Raw genomic sequence first — 17,500 nt, forward strand, 5'->3', positions numbered from 1 at the left:
AGTTCATTCCACCAGTGAACTACAGCTGGGGGATTGGATGCTTTCCAATTTAAAGCTATGCATTTCCTAGCTGCCAACAGGGCAAGATCTATGTATTTACTTTGAATGCATTGTTTTTGTTGGGTTGTTTGTCCAATAGTCTTGTTTGTTCTTGGATTATTGTGTATCTTATGCAGTTTTCTTGTTTTGTTTTGTTGTGTTTTGATGTTCTTTGTGGGGGATATGGGATATGAAAGTCCATGTATGTCGTGTAAATACCTCATGTTCTTTCTTAAAGATAATTTTTTATTATTATTATTATTTTTATTATTATTATTTTTTTATAAAACGACTAGTCGACTACTAAGCACAGTGTCAACTAGTGGTTTTACTAGTCGACTAGTCTGTGAATGCCCTAGTGTGTGTGTGTGTGTGTGTGTGTGTGTGTGTGTGTGTGGACGTGCCCATGCGTGTGTTATGGTCTCTCATGAGTGTGCATATAGGTCTGCTTGTGTTTTTGTTCTTGCCTGTAGCCATGTTTCCATTCAGGTTTTGTGATCATTCTAAGCGCACTTTTGAAAAGTTGACAAACTTGAACTTTGAACGGGGTGCGTTTCCACTGTTAGGCGAATAAGAAGCTTGTGTGTTAGATGTAATGATTATTTCCCAGTATGTTGTTCTTTCGGCCGGTGATGACGAGTAAATATTACAGCCAATATTGATTGATTGATTGATTGACTTTATTTATATCACAGGAGCAGTGACCATTCTGTGACCCTCAACGCCAAATATCTGAGAATTGAGTCAAGACAAGACAGTTGTGGGTGTCGTGTCACCGTAGAAAAAGGCATGTTAGGGACGGAGTGAGAGCCTCTGGGTGCAGAACGTTCTGATACGCTGCAGGTCAGGATGAGCAGAACGTTCTGATCCGCTGCAGGTCAGGATGAGCAGAACGTTCTGATCCGCTGCAGGTCAGGATGATCAGGCTGTTTGTTGGGCTGGACCGGGTGCTGCTCGGTTCAACACAGGGTCCAGCTAACCACGTATTTGCAAAAGGTCTTTCCTTCTCCCATGTTGCACATTAAATCTTTTGAAAAGGGCAAAAACCACCTCAAGCCAGCGTAAAAACTTTTTTGTGAAATTGAGGTAGTCCTCAACCTTTTCGAATGCGATACTTCAAAATAAAAGACATTCATAAAAGACATTGATGGAGAGGAGGCTTGTGTGAGTGCTTTCTGTGGCTCACTGTATAAAGTATACTACTAAGTGTATAAAGGTGGGAGTGTGTTGCCTGCCACTGGTGTTAAGGCCCTCTGTGCTCTCCCTCTAAACACACCTCTGTTAGTTTGGAGGTTTTACTCATTTCCCCCCTGGCAGCTTTTCTGACGCACACGCGCACACACGCACACGCACACACACACACGCAAACACACACATGCAAACGCACACACACACACACACGCAAACACACACATGCAAACACACACACACACACACACACACACACACACACAGAGCGGCTCATAAACAAACCCTTGTATTGAAAGGCAGAGGGAAACAGAAGCCAGAGCAGAACGAACTACACTCTGCGAATGTGGGCAAACACACTTTGTAAATGTTATGCATGCACACGCACGCACACACGCACACACACATGCATGCACGCACACGCACAAACACACACACACGCACACACACACCACAAAGCATATGCACACACCTCCCCACAGAAGCGGAATACACACATACACCACATGCACGCACATGCACACACACACACACACACTAATGGAGTCCACACAGACACACCAGTGACTAACACACAGGTCATGCATGACGGGAGAGACTCCATACAATCCACAGACTGTGTGTGCCGAATAGTTGTGACTTGTTTAACCATATGGGACGGAAATACTGCCAAAGAGTGTGTTTTTACTGAGGGAGAAGGCTGTTGCCAGTAGGTTGCTGGTTGCTGAGGGAGAAGGCTGTTGCCAGTAGGTTGCTGGTTGCTGAGGGGGAAGGCTGTTGCCAGTGAGGGGGAAGGCTGTTGCCAGTAGGGCTGGGCATTTTGAATAAATTTCCATAATCGAAATTCGGGAAAATTAACGATTGATTATTGATAGCATAATAATTATAATATATATATATATATATATATATATATATATTACTGTGGTGATAATAACGTCGCGCATTCTCGGCGGGCTATAATGGTGATGCCGCAGTGTTGCTACACAGCGTCGTTGCTACACAACACCGTTGCGCCCCTTAACACAACACGAACGTAGCATAGAACCAGGTTGACGAATATATATATATATATTACTCTGGTAATAATGTCGCGCATTCTCGGCCGGCTATAATGGTGCTGCCGCAGTGTTGCTACACAGTGCCGTTGCTACACAGTGCCGTGCTACACAGTGCCGTGCTACACAGCGTGGCTGCCAATTTTCTTATCGATCATTGAACAGAGATGTTGTTTACCCCACTCTTAATTTACCACTGCATCATTGGATAATACACACACGCGCACACACACACGCACGCACGCACGCACACACACACACACACACGCACACACACACATGCACGCACACACGCACGCACACACACACACACACACACACGCACACACACACACACACATGCACACACACACACACACACCAGAGCAGCAGTTAGACTTGTCATTTGGGGAGGGGGTGATGGACTCAGGGGAGAAGGCCTATGACACAATGGTTTCTCCTCAAGACCACTGTTTATTTTTCTGCGTGTCCATTGGGTCTGTTCACAAGAAGTCCTTTCATAGCCAGACACAGGACTGTGTGTGTGTGTGTGTGTGTGTGTGTGTGTGTGTGAGTGAGAGAGAGAGAGTGAGAGAGCGAGAGCGAGCGTATGTGAGAGATTACCTGTTTGCTTCACCTTTTCGATAGGATACACGTGTAAACACAAGCACCGTTTGAGGCTGTCATGGCCGGGGCGTGAGTGTCCGACACATAGGAAGTGTGTGTGTGTGTGTGTGTGTGTGTGTGTGTGTGTGTGTGTGTGTGTGTGTGTGTGTGTGTGTGTGTGTGTGTGTGTGTGTTTGTGCGTGTGTGTGTATGTGTGTGTGACATAATGAAAAGCATGTTATAGGCCTGTGGTTTGCAGACACAGTTGGGAACGAACATACAGTCACACATTCCCTCACACCCAGCAATACCGCATACCGTTACACACACACACACACACACACACACACACACACACACACACACACACACACCAGCACAGACCATGCAGTATGTACAGCGATGAATGGTCTCCATTAAAGCACCAACTGTACTTCCATATCCACATGGGTTTCAAGTCTATATGGATTTCATTATGAAGAGTTTTTTAGCGCTGCGCTCTGTACCGTGTGCATTTCCACACTGTCTCCACCTTGTGCATTTCCTGACCGTCTCCAGCGCTCTGCATAGGACTCATTGCGTTCACATTATGTGACAATTAATCCTCAGATAAGAACAGATAAAAGGTTTATTCAGAATAGGTTAACAGATAAAAGGTTTATTCAGAATAGGTTAACAGATAAAAGGTTTATTCAGAATAGGTTAACAGATAAAGAACAGTGGTAGGTGAAGCCTAATAAAACAGAATGATATTTCATCTGCATAACCAAGGCTCCTCTTCTAAACTACAGCTGATCTCCCTCCCTAATTTGCATAATGCATTGTGATTGGAGGATGCCTGTTCATATATGATCTAGGGATGGGCATTTCTAGCAAAAACACTATTCGAAATTCGCTGGCCAAATTCGAATTTAATTCGAATTTCGGAAAAAAAAAAAAAAATGTTTTTTTTTTTTTATTTTTTTTTTTTTATTTTTTTTTTACATTTTTAATTTTTTTTACATTGACATTTTCGAAAATAAAAAACAGTTTTGACAATCATGAGTGGTTGTGGTTCATTAAATATTTAGTAGGCTCAGGTCTGAGTGCCAAAGGGGTGCCAAAGTCACCCCCTCTCCCTCTTCATGGGATTTCATCCGCCATTCATTTTTCCATAAACCTTGCTTAAAATGCTTATAGCGATTTGACTATACTTAGAATCAGGGGAGACAATGCAACATTTCACTAAAAAAAAAAAAAATTTTTTTTTTTTTTTTTTTTCGAATTTCGAATTTCAATAATAAAAGTCGACCTTGATAATAACAACGATTATTCGAAAATTCGAAATTCGATGCCCATCCCTAATATGATCTACATCAGCGGTGCCCAATACATCGATCACGATCTACCGCTCGATCCCAAAGGCCGTGCTGGTTGATCGCATGCCGTTCATAAAAAGCCCCCCCTCCACATTCTGACCGTCCTCACAAGCAGCTCTCTGCCTCCCCCCGCATATCAGCGTTAAACACCGACACACAAACGCCAGATGTGTTAACCATGGAAACATAAGCATAATCCTAACTCTTAGGCAATTTGTTTTACTTGTAAAGTGTCAATTTCATCTAAAAAAAAGGACATTGAAAGTATGATTTTATTTGAGAGACAGTAAAAACAAACATACTTTGTTATTCACTGTTTTATTATAATTCTCAAATAAAATGACCTTCAAAAATTATTTCCCCCCCAAAAATGTCTTGTAAAAGGTGGGGTCATCTTTCTATAAGGCCATCCTATTCATCTTATTCACCACGCCCACTTTTTCTCTCTTCCGCGTTACATGCAATTGTATTTGTTCTTCCGGTTCAGCGCTAGTTGGCGGCCAATTTCAAAACAAAACGTCACTATAATAATGAACGAAGTTTGGCAACATTCAGAATTAAGCTACACTGCGGCCAACTTCAGTTACATGTTCATAGCGTTACTGCTGAGAGGAGCCGATGGCTGTACCCGGTCGGCATTTAACGTTAGTTACAAAAGTACGTCGACAGTGTTTTCTCACTGCCAGTAGCCTACAGTAGGGTTTGACAGATAGCTAGTCCGACCGGTGTCAGCACAGCCAGCGCTCCCAGTCCTCGCTGCTCGTTAAATATTTCCAAATAGGCGTTATTCTGATAAACTGGTCACATATATGATATGTTATGTTCTCACGTGAAAAATATTAAAACTTTAAAACATTTATTTTTGTGTGTGCTTGAAAACAGCTTTTTGGCAAGTCTAAAAATGACTACGGTAGCGTAATCTACTTCCGTGTCTGAAACCGGAAAGACGATTACAAAATGACGTCATGCAGAAGCGTCCTTGTATGGGCAAAGAATAAGGTGAATATTCGGACCAATAATAATATAATAAAACCGGTTGGTACAGTAGATCACGTTGAGCCGGCCATTTTAAAAGTAGCTGGCAAGGATTTTAATGTGAACTATGTGCGCACAAGCCTTTGTGCGTCCAGGGACGACGGATGCGAATTAGCTTTTAGCTACAATCTGACACTGCACATTTGCTGTGAACTGTCCCTGATTTAAATAAACAATAAAATGAAAAAAAAATGAAAAGGCAAAAACAAAGTGTGGGCACCCCTGATTGACATGATGGTGTTGTGTGTGTTTGCAGAGATGCTGCAGTCAGACAGACCCAACCTGAGGAGGACGCAGAGCGAGGAGACTCCCACTGCAGCTGGTCCCCACGGCAGGTCAGCACACGCACGCACGCACGCACACACACACACACGCACGCACGCACGCACACACACGCACGCACGCACGCACAGACACACGCACGCACGTGAGCGTGTGTGTGTGTGCACTAGGGGTGTCAAAAATAATCGATTATAAGATGCATCGCGATGCGGACGTGCACGATTCTGCATCGATTCACAAATGTTAAAAATCGATGATTAATTATTATTTTTTTATAATCAAATAAAATATAATGGAAGTACATGCAGTTGTTTATTTTAATTATGGATCATAATACAATGCAATTCCAAATGCACCTTTATTTTAAAAGTAGCCACACAGTGAGAAAAAAGAAAGTGAGAAAAAATAAATCATGTATTGCGTAAAAAAGTGATGCATCGATTTAATAAGATGCATCGAGATGCATCGATAATCGTAATCGAATCGAATCGTAGCCCTCTGAATCGTAATCGAATCGAATCGTGAGGCCAGTGAAGACTCACAGCCCTAGTGTGCACGTGTGTGTGTGTAAATATGAAAGGGAGCGTGATGGCTGACATGGATCTCATGCTGCGTAGATCTCATAGTCTTAACCCATTGATACCTGATGCAGCATTTGTGTGTGTATCCCTTTAAGACCGCGAACCGCGTTAACGCGGTTCGCGGTCTTAAAGGGATACACACACAAATGAGGGATATACACGCAAATGATGCATCAGGTATCAATGGGTTAAGCGAGTGAAAAACACGCTCGCTCGTTCCAAACCAACTCTATTTGTGAGGCATCGGGGGGATTAAGCAAAGTTCCTTTGTAATGATGCTTTCCAAATCCCCTCCAGACACTGTGGTGCAACGATAACACCAATAATAAGCACAATAATAAACTTGCGTAAACTCCCTACTGAAAAATACTGTTTGCGAAGCGCTTTGCAAGCGGGCACACAAACCCCAGGCGTAATGCTAAGACAAATAAATGAAAATAAGAAAGCAGAGAGAGCGGTTCAACGACGGAGACGTGCGCCAGCAGCATGCTCGACTCCTGCACTTAGGCCGGTCTTCCCATCTGAATGTGGTCTGACTCTGCTGCATGGATTTCAAAGCGTTTGCGGTGTGGGTGCGTGTGGGGTCAGATGGTATTTCCCTCTAAACATTGCAGGGGTGTGTGTGTGTGTGGGGGGGGGGCATTAATGTAGTTCAGCCAAGACCCCAAACCACCGCTGTTCTGGAAAACCCAGCTGTGTCTGAACAGACCGAGGTGTACGGCGGGTGAGGGGATTTTTGTCGTTGTCGCGTTTGCAGTCTCCCATGACGACGAGCGGCACCCTGCCCACACACATATACACATTTACTGTGTGTGTGTGTGTGTGTGTGTGCATGCATACATACATACAGTATATATACATACAACCACTATGTATATGATTACAGGGACTTGCACGCACGCTCACACACACGCACGCTCACACACACACACACACACACACACGCACGCTCACACACACCATGCATTTTTTCCCACAGGGATAAAGATGCACGCACACAATGGAAGTGTCAGATCGTTACCCCCCCCCCACCCCCCCCCCCCGTAGAGATGCGCGGGCTGCAGTTATAACCGCGCTAACCACGGATATCATCAAAATAAACATTCTGATTAATAGCGGATGGGTTGCGGGCGGGTGAAACGATGTATCATTATTGAGGAAAAGTAATATTAATTAACAACATTCTCTAGTCTATGAACGTATTTTAAGCTTCATTTTTCGTCAGGCATCTTATTAGCCGACTATGGGATCAAGCAAAGGACCCCAAAGGACCAAGGCAGGGGTAAACAGAAAGCCATGTGCTGGCTAAACGTCAATGGGATGCCTCGCATTCTTGCTCCATATCAAGTGGCCATTCAAAGGACTGCACAGTTTTTGGTACTTCCGCTGTTCCAACCAAACTGCCCCCTGCCCCTCGGAGGAGTGAGTCTCTCAATGTCAAATATCTCCTCAACAGTCTCCCTCCCTCCAGTGACTCAGAGCAGGAGGGTATTTGCTCCTCCATCTTCTGGTGACTGACTGCCTTCTGAGTTGCCGCTAACAAGACTTTGAGCAGATATCAGCGTTTTCCCGTTGAACACGTTGTCAGGTTGCCTAGATAACACCTCACATGTCTTAGGTCGTGCATAAGACAATATTTCTTTCCACTCTACCCGTACATCATCCCAGTATTTTCTCATATAAACAACTGTTCCAGGTTTCTACTGATGGTTGTCCAAGCTGGGCCTCAGCATTCCTCAGTCCTGGGGGGGGGGGGCGGGCTGAGGAACATGTTTTCATTGTATAAAAGTTCTTGTCGGAAAAGCAGAGTTATATTTAGTGCTAGGAAAATATGAGTGTGTTTGGGAAAGGAAAGGAAGCTTAATACTGACACGTCTTTGTGTCCGGCCGCTCTTTGTGTGCGCGTGTACTACGTGTACTACGTGTACTACGTGTACTACGTGTACTACTCGCTCATACTGTATCTCTGCCACTGATGTTCCCATGAGTCTGCAGAAGTTTCTCCTCGTGGTTTTGTTTGTGACGTGCTGCAGAGGACCAGTCCAAGTGCGTTGAAAAGACAACGCTTCTGCTCTGCAAAACCATCTGTGATCTTCTCTACCAAATGCAAACGATGAAACACTTTTTGTCGTCTCACTCCTCCGTCTCATCGCCCCTCTTCTCCCTCCCTCCCTCCCTCCATCCCTCCCTCCCTTCCTGTTCATCTCCTCTCACTTTCTCTCCTCTGCTTAAACATCCCATTCTCTCTCTCTGTCTCTCTTTCTCTCTCTCTCTCTCTCTCTCCTTCGGCAGGAGCAACAGGCACTCTGCAGGGGGGTCCCAGGGGGGCTCCCCGGGGTGCCCCAGAGGGGTCTCTCTGACCAACGGGGAGCTGAGCGAGGAGCAGAGCCCCGGCTCGGGGTCATCCGGTCACCGCCACTCCAAGAGCCACAGCAGCCCTGGAAGCGGCGCAGGTACAGCAGTGACTGCTAACTCCACTCACTCTAACTGTGATGAGTGTAGCCACCACAGACAGGATTTCTGTGCCAATATTCAATATTTTTCAAAGGAGCAATAAGTTAGATTTTTACTGCTGCCACAGCAAAAAATAAGTAAGTGACCATAACATATTTGTGGCGGGTTGAAAGGGCTGTCGATCAATGCCGATGATCACATGGCCAGTGAGGTGGGAATGCTCTCAAAACTCACTCGGCCGTACTCTGTTTCGGGAAGAAAATCTATTTTTGACCATTTGTGTGTAAATAAAAAAAGTGGAAATGCATTTTTGAGCATTGAGGCCATTAGCACCGTTGGCCAATAACACTCTCCATTGAAACTCTGAATAATAAAAATGAGAATGCAACATAATTCATGTATACGTGTGTGGAATCCAGTGGAAATGGTTGATCAGAATCCGTTCAGGTGAACATCTTCCTCTCATAGACGGCCAGTGTAGTATTGATCAATTCTACAACAAATATGTAACCAATCAAACGGCATCATATCAATCAGAGGTGGAGCACATTGACTGGCCCAGATCATATTTTTAATACATAGCCAATATTTGGCAATCAATCTAAACCTACTCCAGACTCACTTTTTCAACATTTCAGATGCTTGTACAAGAATGCTTGGGCGAGATCCAAAATTGTCGTATCGTGATGATGTCTATGTGTGTACATCATGCATCTGTATCTTTAATGCACGCCCACACCCTGGGTCAGACTGGTGCATGTCTGTGTGCACGCCCACACCCTGGGTCAGACTGGTGCATGTCTGTGTGCACGCCCACACCCTGGGTCAGACTGGTGCATGTCTGTGTGCACGCCCACACCCTGGGTCAGACTGGTGCATGTCTGTGTGCACGCCCACACCCTGGGTCAGACTGGTGCATGTCTGTGTGCACGCTCACACCCGGGTCAGACTGGCCTGACAATGTGCATGGCAGTGCGGTATGATCCGGGTAAGGTCATAGAACCACCTGGAAACCACCTCACACACCCACACCCCAGGTCAGATCGGGCTGCAAATTTGCATGGCGGTGTGTTATGATCCGGGGAATGTCATGGTCAGGTTCTAAAGTCCTGGAAAACATCTGGTAAAAGTCCTGGAAACCACCTCGACAGCACCATCATTTCCAGCGAAGCAAAAGACATAATTGTATTGCTAGTGAATAAATAAAGGACTAAGAGGTTGATATGCTGTCCACTTCCTACAAATACAACACTTTTAACAGTACCAATAATGGACAGTAGGCGGTGAAATAAAGGTCGCCAGCAGGGCAGACTGAAAATACAAAAATACAAAAATACACAACACACACACACACAAAATAATAATATTGTGATATTCAGCAAATTATCAAAAATATCAGATCAGAAAAATCGGATAATTAGTTATTTTTTTATATTTCTGTTTCATTTGCGTTAACATGGAGGGAAGCATTGTGTTACCGCTATATACAGTCCTAGTTTCTCTTTCTCTCTCCCTCAGGCAAAGTAGAGCTGACTTCCAACGGGCTGGACAGCGGCCGCGGTGGCCCAGCCCGCCTCCCCCCTCCCCCGTCGTCCCCGTCGGGTCGATCCCCGGCCCCCAGCAGCAACAGCAGCAGTAGCCCCTCCCCGGGTCAGGACGCCCTGGGCCCCGCCCCCCCGGCCGAACCCGGACCCGCCGGCGGCTCCGGCACCGAGCAGGCTGGAACCGCCGCCACAGAGCCCGCCCCAGACTCACTCCCAGCTGGGTAAGAGAGGGCTACAGGGTTTGTAGAGGGTGTGTTGTGAGCAGTGTTCATTTACTACAAACTTTGTTTACTACAAAACGTTAACAGTATTTATTAAATACACTATTACGTCAACTTTTCTACCATTCCTCAGAGGTGGGATATAGTTTTTTGGATCATTCGTGTGGGTGCTTACATAAGTGGCAACAATTTTCTTTATGATTGGCAACAGTGATATTATTGGAATAGTAATTTGTTACACTTCTTGTTACTTGGAAAAGTCATGCTGCTTGTGAGTGTGTTTTAATAAACAGCTGTGAATTTAATTTGTACCTTGATGCCCCCTCCTCTCTCCCTCCCTCTCCCTCCCTCTCTCTCTCTCTCTCTCTCTCCCTCCCTCTCTCTCTCTCTCTCTCCCACTCTCTCTCCCTCCCTCTCTCCCTCTCTCTCCCTCTCTCTCTCCCTCCCTCTCTCCCTCCCTCCCTCCCTCTCTCTCTCCCTCTCTCTCCCTCTCCCTCCCTCTCTATCTCTAGCTGGGAGCAGAGGGTGTTGCCTCATGGCAGAGTGTACTATGTAGACCACAACACCAAAACCACCACCTGGGAGAGACCACTGCCACCTGGGTATGCTGTGTGTGTGTGTGTGTGTGTGTGCGTGCGTGCATGTGTGAGCGTGCGTGTGTGTGCATGAGGTGTGTGTGTGCGTGTGCACGTGTGTGTGCGTGCATTCGCGCTCATGCATTGATAGATTATAGGGATAGACAAGGTTCGGCAAATGTATCAGGCCTTTAATGAAATATCAGATATCGCCCAGTCATGTCGTCCTCCCTGACCACAGCTATAGCAAACAATGCGAATAGCAAATCAATTAAACATAATTTAATATTGACCTAAAATAATTAGCTATCTTAGCTACATGTGCAAGTATTCACATGGTCAGGTATACAGAAGGAAGAAATTCAACGCAGAACTGTGAGCAAACGTGCAAATGTGCATTGCTAGCTGCTGCGGTCCACACGATCATCAGATCATATTTGCAGATGGAACTAGCCTACATGCAGAAATTGGCCGTGCTTTATCTTTGTCAGCTGCCATAGAGAGAGAGTAAGTGTTTTATGTGCTTAGGCACAACTACACACACTGGCTCGCTCCTCTCAACTGCTACTCAATCACCCCAACTGATTGTTTTCTTGTGCGCTAAGCCTTCGTAATGGGATTGGGAACCAACTTCTCTCACTCCATCTCTTTGTGTCGAGGATTTAAAAGAGTCACCAACACCAGCGGAGGCCAGCGCTTTTATGGCGTTTCTTTTTTTAATTCCAGGGATTAGTTATTGATTTTTTTTTCTCTGTGTGTGTGTGTGTGTGTGTGTGTGTGTGTGTGGCTGAATGACACAGAGAGAGAGAGAGAGAGAGAGAGGCTGTTTTTTAAGGAAAAGGTCACCTCTCCCCACCCCCCATCTCACTTTTTCCATAGTAGGAATGAGAGCATGGGGTCCGGAGAACAAAAGTCCTTTCTTCGAGCCACATGTACGTTCATCCACCACTGTGTTGGCTGCTGGCCGCCTGGGCCCTTCAGACGATCAATTAGCAGGCTAATGCTGGGCTAGCGCTCCAGATGTACACACCAGGAACTGTTTAGTGGCTGAGGGGGGGGCGAGGGGGGGGGGGGCTCTTAGGCAATCTAGGTTTGGAAGCCTAAATAATGAAAGCCATCCGAAGCAAGGCTGTATATGTGTTGTGGGAGTTGTAGGAGAACCTCTTGAGTCAAGTAGCTCTCTTCCAAAATGGACTTTAGTGACTGCAAGACTACTTCATCCTGGCTTGTGAAACACAGGGTCACGACCTGCAATGCATCGCACGCTTATTGCTGCTGGGTTTTCAATTGGAGGGCCCCTTGTAGGCTGATGCAGTAAGGCCAATTCATACAACCAAGGGGCTGTGCACATACAACGCGGTTATTTCAGCTGCCAGCGCCTTTCTGCAATTCATTCTCTATGTAAGGACGCGGTAAGGGCGTTCCTCTTTCAAGGAACGCACCTGGCGTTTAAGCGCTGGTGGCGTCTAGTGTTTTTGGCGGAGCGCTGTGGGCGTTTTAAGCTGAAAAAAGTTTAACATTTGGAGGAAAGGTGCGCTGCCCATCTTTTCACTCCTTACCTCTTCTCTTCCCAGAGGGATCTTCAACCTCCGCTGCTGCCACAATTGGCAATAATCTGGCTTTCATGTTCATAGTCAACAACATCAAACAGACGAAACCAGCTATGGGGTGAATTGTCCGAGTCCAATTGGGGAGAAAAAAGAGAAACTATTTTGTGTTACTATATGATTTTCAAGATTGCATTACATTCCAAAATGTTAAATGGGTTATATTTTGAACTAATTATTAAATCTCATTCCTCTTGTAAAAGGAAAGAACAACCAGCAGCAAATTGTAATAGCTCAGCCAAACCAATATTTTAGTAGTTCCTGTTTTTCTTCCAAAAAAGCTTTCTCAGACTCTAAACGGACAAAAGAAGAAAGCTCTTGACATGCTGCATAACGAATGTGCATGTCTCCATTTTGAGGTGTTATGAGGAGATCCGTGTTCGCAGCACCGTGGCCTCCAGCTCTACACCGTGATGATGATGATGTAAGCAGTGATGTGTAGGCCATCAATGGGGTCTATTTGGTCGATCATGTCCCGGGTTCGAACCGCCGAGGAGGAGTATCAAGGGCGCTTTGTAACACTTTGGCTCCGTATCACCCCCAAATAATTAAGTCCATCCTGTGCCAGGCAAACCAACCGCCTGAGAAAATCCACACATTTTTTATGCTGAAAGAAAGTTTCCGTAGGACATTGATATGTGCGGTGTCTCAGGGTTTCTGCTGTAGCCATCTGTAGGACTTGGCTGTTTGGCTCTGTCTTTAGTAATTTAAAAAGTGAGCTGCGTCCTGTGTGCCAAGCTGCTGCTTTAGCTCACGCTACTGATGAGCGCTGAGGAGAGACTCTCAGGCGGGCTGGGATCTGCTCAAGAATCAGCAGCCCGTGCTGAAGATCAGAGAGGGGAACCGTGTCCCCCCCCCCCCCACCACCTATTCTGTGAGGCGTGGAGACCTCGTGGTTAGATAGTACGTACTGTACGTCAACCTGGGTTCGAGCTCTGCGTTGGCCGTCGTCCACCCTTCTGTGTGTCCTTGGAGTAAGACACTGATCCAGTGCTACTGTAGCTCAGCCTGACTGTGACCTCGCTGTGGGGCCGGAGGAGCAAGGCCCAGTGATCATTTTCCTACACGGATCAATACACTATGAAGTTATTGCTAAACACTAGGGGTGCTCCGATCCGGCTAAGCCACGATCCGATCCGATTCCGATTCCTGGGGGTCACGATCCGATTCCTGAATCGATTCTCGATTCCAACGATTCTCCATTCAACAATCTAGAATCGATTCTCAATTCCATCGATTCTCGATTCAAGAATCTACTGTAGAATCCGTTCTCTACAAAGAGAGATTTAAAGCTGCATTCAGCAATGTTTTTGTGTTAAAATAAGTGTTAAATGCCTCTATATTCTGACAGCAATCACTGAAATAGAGTGTTAGGTCAGTGACTTGAAACCCCCAACCCCCCACTGTCCTCTATCTCTCTCCTGTAGTCCTGCAGGCAGGGCGGAGGTATCTCCGCAACCGTAACTCGTGCGTGCGTGCGTGTGTGTTTGCGTGTGTGTTTGCGTGCGTGCGTGCGTGCGTGTGTGTGTGTTGTGTTTGCGTGTGTGTGTGTGTGTGTGTGTTTGTGTGTTTGCGTGTGTGTGTGTGTGTGTGTGTGTTGTGTTTGCGTGTGTGTGTGTGTGTTTGCGCGCGCACGTGCGTGCCTCATCCTGCCCCGTATCTGCCAGCGACGGCACTGTATGTTTTTGTTAGGATGCGGAAGTCGTTGCTGTTTTCTCTACCAAATTCTGCTGTGCTTGAGTCACAGATATGAGAATAGCAGCCGAAAAGCAGTCAGCCCTGCACAGCCCGGGGGCGGGGTGGGTGTGTCTGTGTGTGTGTGTGTGTGTGTGTGTCTGGGTGTGTGGGTGGGTGTGTGGGTGGGACAATCAGACAATAATGAATGAATGAATCCAGACCCCCCCCCCCCCCCCAGGGAAGAATAGACGTGTGAATAATGACACAGGCACCAACACATAAACATATGTCATAATGTAATATGGTTATTGTCACTAGGAACACCTCCATGGGCCTTCAATGGAAATGTCCACCAGCTTTTCTCAACTCCTGAAACACTGACTTTTTGGAGACCCAGCAAAGGTTCTAGGATCCTGATGTGCATGCCTCGATATTTGTGTCAATCTTATTATCTTCCATGACCAAAATGTCTTAACCCTTGTACCCTGCTGCCGTGGAATCCTCAATTTACTCCTGGTCCATCTGATGGACCTTAACGGGCATTCTGTACTAATTTATAAATATTAATTTAAATTTTTAAATTTTTGACTGTTTAGTTTTATAATATTTTCCCATCTTTGGCATAGGAATCAGTTTTTTTTACATTTCATGTAAACTGTATGGAATTGATTGCTATGCCAAAACTGGGGGAATATGGGGAAATAGGCAAACACATTAGAAACTACAATTTTAACCGCTTGAGTCAAGATGAGATGTGTAACATCAAGGAAATAATGATTTTTTGAAAAATTTGCTGGAAGTAAAAAAAAAATGTTCTTTTTGTGCAAAATTAACATTGAAATCAATGGGACAACTATGCAATGGACTTTGAGACCATGTAACTCCCCCAAAATTTCTACCAACTCCAAGGTTAGATATTAAGGTCAAAGTTCAAGGTATTTGGTCCAGGATGCCCGCTGAAATAAATGAAATAAATTAATTTTGTGAAAATTTGCTGGGAGTACCAATAGAGTGGTTTCAATGGAAGTCAATGGGTCCATCAGATGGACCAGTAGTAAATCGAGGAGTATTTTTGAAAATAGGTCTTAGGATCGTATAAAGATGATAACTATGATTGATTTTTGTCAAATACCCCCCAAAAAATACCTAGCCTTAATTTAAGACCATATACTCAAAAAATTTCGAAACGGCCCATACGCGAATGCAGGAAAAGTCCATCAGATGGACTAGGAGGGTAAATGAAGGCATTATACAAAAATATAAAACAAATTGTTGCATGCAGTTTCTTTCACTGTGCAATTCCCCTTATTCGCATGATGGCAGCTATATTTGATTTACATTGTAAGACTGCAAGCAGATATAAACAATAGCAGACTCCAAAAAAAAAGGTATCCTCCAGTATTGGTGCATAATTGTCTAAGAATCCTTAGTTAAAGGCTTCAGTGACTGGATTGAAGGGGGATATCCATGATGTTGAAGATAACGCATGCTCACATCATAGCTTCACCAATCCATACCATTAGCTGTTAGCACTCAGCTGCCTCATGTTGTTAACATTAGTCATCTTCAAACCAACCAGGTGTAGGATCATTTTGGTGAATATCTATATATATATCAAATCAAGTATGTGTGGACTTTGTTTCAAGTTCTGTGTTCGGCCACAGCTATGCAGTTTTATGTGCGATCGGGCTGAAACCTTCAGATTGTGTAAAGGGCACCCGTGCGGGTGACCTGACGGAGCCGGATTTTTTAAATTAGGCTAATTAGCTATCAGTTCAAATGGAAAAAAATGCTTCTTCTCTTTTTTGCCAGTGTTGCTACTTTATTTTAAGTTTTAAATTGGTCTTATTTAGCTTTATGAAACCTTCTTTCTTCTTCATAAACTCTTCTTTTTCTGCCTTCCTCTCTTCCTTCTCGCTTCCCTCGTTCTCCCACCCGTCTCCTCCCGTCTCCCCTCTCTCTGTTTTCTTTCCTGTTCTTATCTTTGTTGCTTTACTTGTACCCAATTATCTAGGAGGAATCAGTGCGGTTACTATCCGTGGCATGGCTGTTTGCTGCTACCGCCCACTCTCCACGTGCTTAATAAAGCCCAAAAGCCCCTAACCTCCTCCTCTCCTCTCCTTCCCTTTCCTGTGGTCCCCAGCTGGGAGAAGCGCGTGGACCAGCGGGGCCGCTTCTACTACGTGGACCACAACACCAGAACCACCACATGGCAGAGGCCCACGGCCGAGTCGGTGCGCAACTACGAGCAGTGGCAGAGCCAGCGCAGCCAGCTGCAGGGCGCCATGCACCAGTTCAGCCAGCGCTTCCTCTACCAGGTATCTCCCAACTAGTCTTCACTGGCTGCATGCACACTGTTATATATACAATATACTGTTCCAGAACCCACTTCATCATCTGGTTAAGGTGCTGATCCATGATATAGAGTACCGTAGGAATGAGTCCGGAAAAGTCTTTCTATGACTTTTGAAGCGTTTTTCTGAAAATCGCGTTTAAAAGAAAGTGACAACAGCGTTCCACATTTGTGAAGATGATCTTGCTGAACACAAACTTCACTGTTTCATAAACTTGTGTTAACCACAGACACATTTTGTGTGCATTTAATTAAATTCCCATACAAAAATCCCATTGACTTTTCCCCCTACGAACCAGCAACACAGGGACTTCTGGGTAAACCTGCAAAAAGACGTCATCCCATAGACATTATTTTCATTGTGATGGGGTTTTGGTTGTGATGGGGCTCGGTAAATGGTAAATGGACTGCATTTATATAGCGCTTTTATCCAAAGCGCTTTACAATGTGCCTACATTCACCCATTCACACACCGAGGGCGGCCAGCTGCCACAGCCATCGGGAGCAATTCGGGGTTCAGTGTCTTGCCCAAAGACACTTCGACATGCGGACTGGAGGAGCCCGGGGATCGAACCACCGACCTTCCGATTAGTGGACGACGTGCTCTACCTCCTGAGCCACAGCCGCCCCCCCCGCTCGGGGAAGTCTTTGTTGCCAAGCGCTCATCGCTGTGCTGTTTCTGCACTGCACTTCCTTAGATCACCTGTCAATCAAACAGTGTGTCCAGGACTGTGATCACCTGTCAATCAAACAGTGTGTCCAGGACTGTGATCACCTGTCAATCAAACAGTGTGTCCAGGACTGTGATCACCTGTCAATCAAACAGTGTGTCCAGGACTGTGATCACTTGTCAATCAAACAGCATCTCCAGGACTGTGACATCTTTCTCCTTGGACGTTCTCTTGATGCACATTAAGCTGTTCTTCATCTGTTCAGCCATGGT

At 45.4% G+C, this 17,500-nt stretch overlaps 1 protein-coding gene across 3 annotated transcripts in view; it reads left to right on the plus strand.

The window, feature by feature from the left end:
- The window catches only part of wwp2 (WW domain containing E3 ubiquitin protein ligase 2), a 71,249-nt gene that overhangs the window by 18,750 nt on the left and 34,999 nt on the right, over window positions 1-17,500 (plus strand). For all 3 annotated transcript variants that reach the window (XR_014553520.1, XM_083655202.1, XM_083655203.1), the window contains exons 6-10: window positions 5,520-5,598; window positions 8,419-8,579; window positions 10,099-10,345; window positions 10,858-10,947; window positions 16,348-16,522. Coding sequence is in view for 2 of the 3 variants with exons in the window: in XM_083655202.1 (XP_083511328.1) it covers window positions 5,520-5,598; window positions 8,419-8,579; window positions 10,099-10,345; window positions 10,858-10,947; window positions 16,348-16,522 (752 nt within the window). In the remaining variant the exon portion in view is untranslated. The remainder of the gene's footprint in view (window positions 1-5,519; window positions 5,599-8,418; window positions 8,580-10,098; window positions 10,346-10,857; window positions 10,948-16,347; window positions 16,523-17,500) is intronic.

Source organism: Poromitra crassiceps (genome assembly GCF_964638095.1).
Source record: "Poromitra crassiceps genome assembly, chromosome: 18".
In the NCBI taxonomy this organism is placed as follows: domain Eukaryota; kingdom Metazoa; phylum Chordata; class Actinopteri; order Beryciformes; family Melamphaidae; genus Poromitra; species Poromitra crassiceps.